Source organism: Morone saxatilis, unplaced genomic scaffold (assembly GCF_004916995.1).
Source record: "Morone saxatilis isolate NCDOM2014 unplaced genomic scaffold, NCSU_SB_2.0 Contig18, whole genome shotgun sequence".
Lineage (NCBI taxonomy): Eukaryota > Metazoa > Chordata > Actinopteri > Moronidae > Morone > Morone saxatilis.
Window position 1 is genome coordinate 27,598,109 of NW_023339740.1, and position 1,038 is coordinate 27,599,146.

General features: G+C 45.7%; 1 protein-coding gene across 1 annotated transcript in view; it reads right to left on the reverse strand.

Moving 5' to 3' along the window:
• LOC118327706 (deoxyribonuclease-1-like) overlaps positions 1-1,038 on the reverse strand; it is a 6,186-nt gene that overhangs the window by 2,104 nt on the left and 3,044 nt on the right. Inside the window, exons 4-6 of the mRNA XM_035661126.1 lie at positions 693-779; positions 370-482; positions 166-278 (exon numbers count right to left, since the gene is read on the reverse strand). Coding sequence (XP_035517019.1) covers positions 166-278; positions 370-482; positions 693-779 — 313 coding nt within the window. The remainder of the gene's footprint in view (positions 1-165; positions 279-369; positions 483-692; positions 780-1,038) is intronic.

The window sequence follows — 1,038 nt, forward strand, 5'->3', positions numbered from 1 at the left end:
AACATTTTGTGACACCAGAGGATACAAATGTTTCTGTAGTTAAAATTAGTTCCCAAACCTGCTTTGAATTGCTTCGAGTTATAAAGGAAACAAATCCGACTGCTTTCACCCTCTCATATTTGATTTATGAGGCACTTTCTTTAAGAGTCTGACTGGCGGACCTACATCAGTTCCCCACTTCTTCCTGATAGCGACAACCACATCGTGCAGCTCGTCCAGCTCCTTCTCCGAGTCCTCCGGCTTGGTGTGGACTGGGATCAGCACCAGATCTTTCACAACTGGAATACACAAGTTAGAGGATGCAGAAACTAAAAAGACACACGTGGAGCCGTTCAGACACAAACACCTACAGAAACACACAGCTCACACCTGTAGTCGGACAGCTGAAGCGCAGGATGAAGGGCTCTCTGGCGAAGGCGTCCACATCTCCAGCCTGATTGTCTTCATACTGGTGACAAGCTGCCAGCGTCACCTCATCCTCTCTGAGACACACACACACATAAACACACACATATTGTATTGTAGAAGACATGAGGTGTTTGTATGCTGCATGAGAAAGACACAGTGTGATTGCTGATTCTGCATGTTACCATGTACCACAAACTGAAATCGCACCACTTCCTAACAGCTTTACTTTAGGAGTGAGCTGCTCCTTTATGTGGAGCTGGACGGTGACACTCGGGGTCTCGTACCTGTAGAAACAAACAAACTGCTCCTTGTAGGTGTCTCGACCCAGCTGGGAGCTGGCGATTATGGAGTAGGGACGGGTTCGGTTAGAGCTGAGGGAAACAGAAACAACACAAAAGGAGACTATCATTAAGTTACATGAAGTTTGTTTAACGACCTTTTTGGGGTTTTAGCTGCAACGTGCTCATTGTTCCAACAGCCCATTATTCCGAAATCCCATCAGTCGGGAAAAATGTCCTCCTGAAAACTAAAACCCTACCGCTTCAAAGGCCCGTTCTTTTCCGGAAATACACACTTGCATTGGAATTTTTTTGCCCTTAATATCTTTGTATATTTGGACGTGATGGCAAT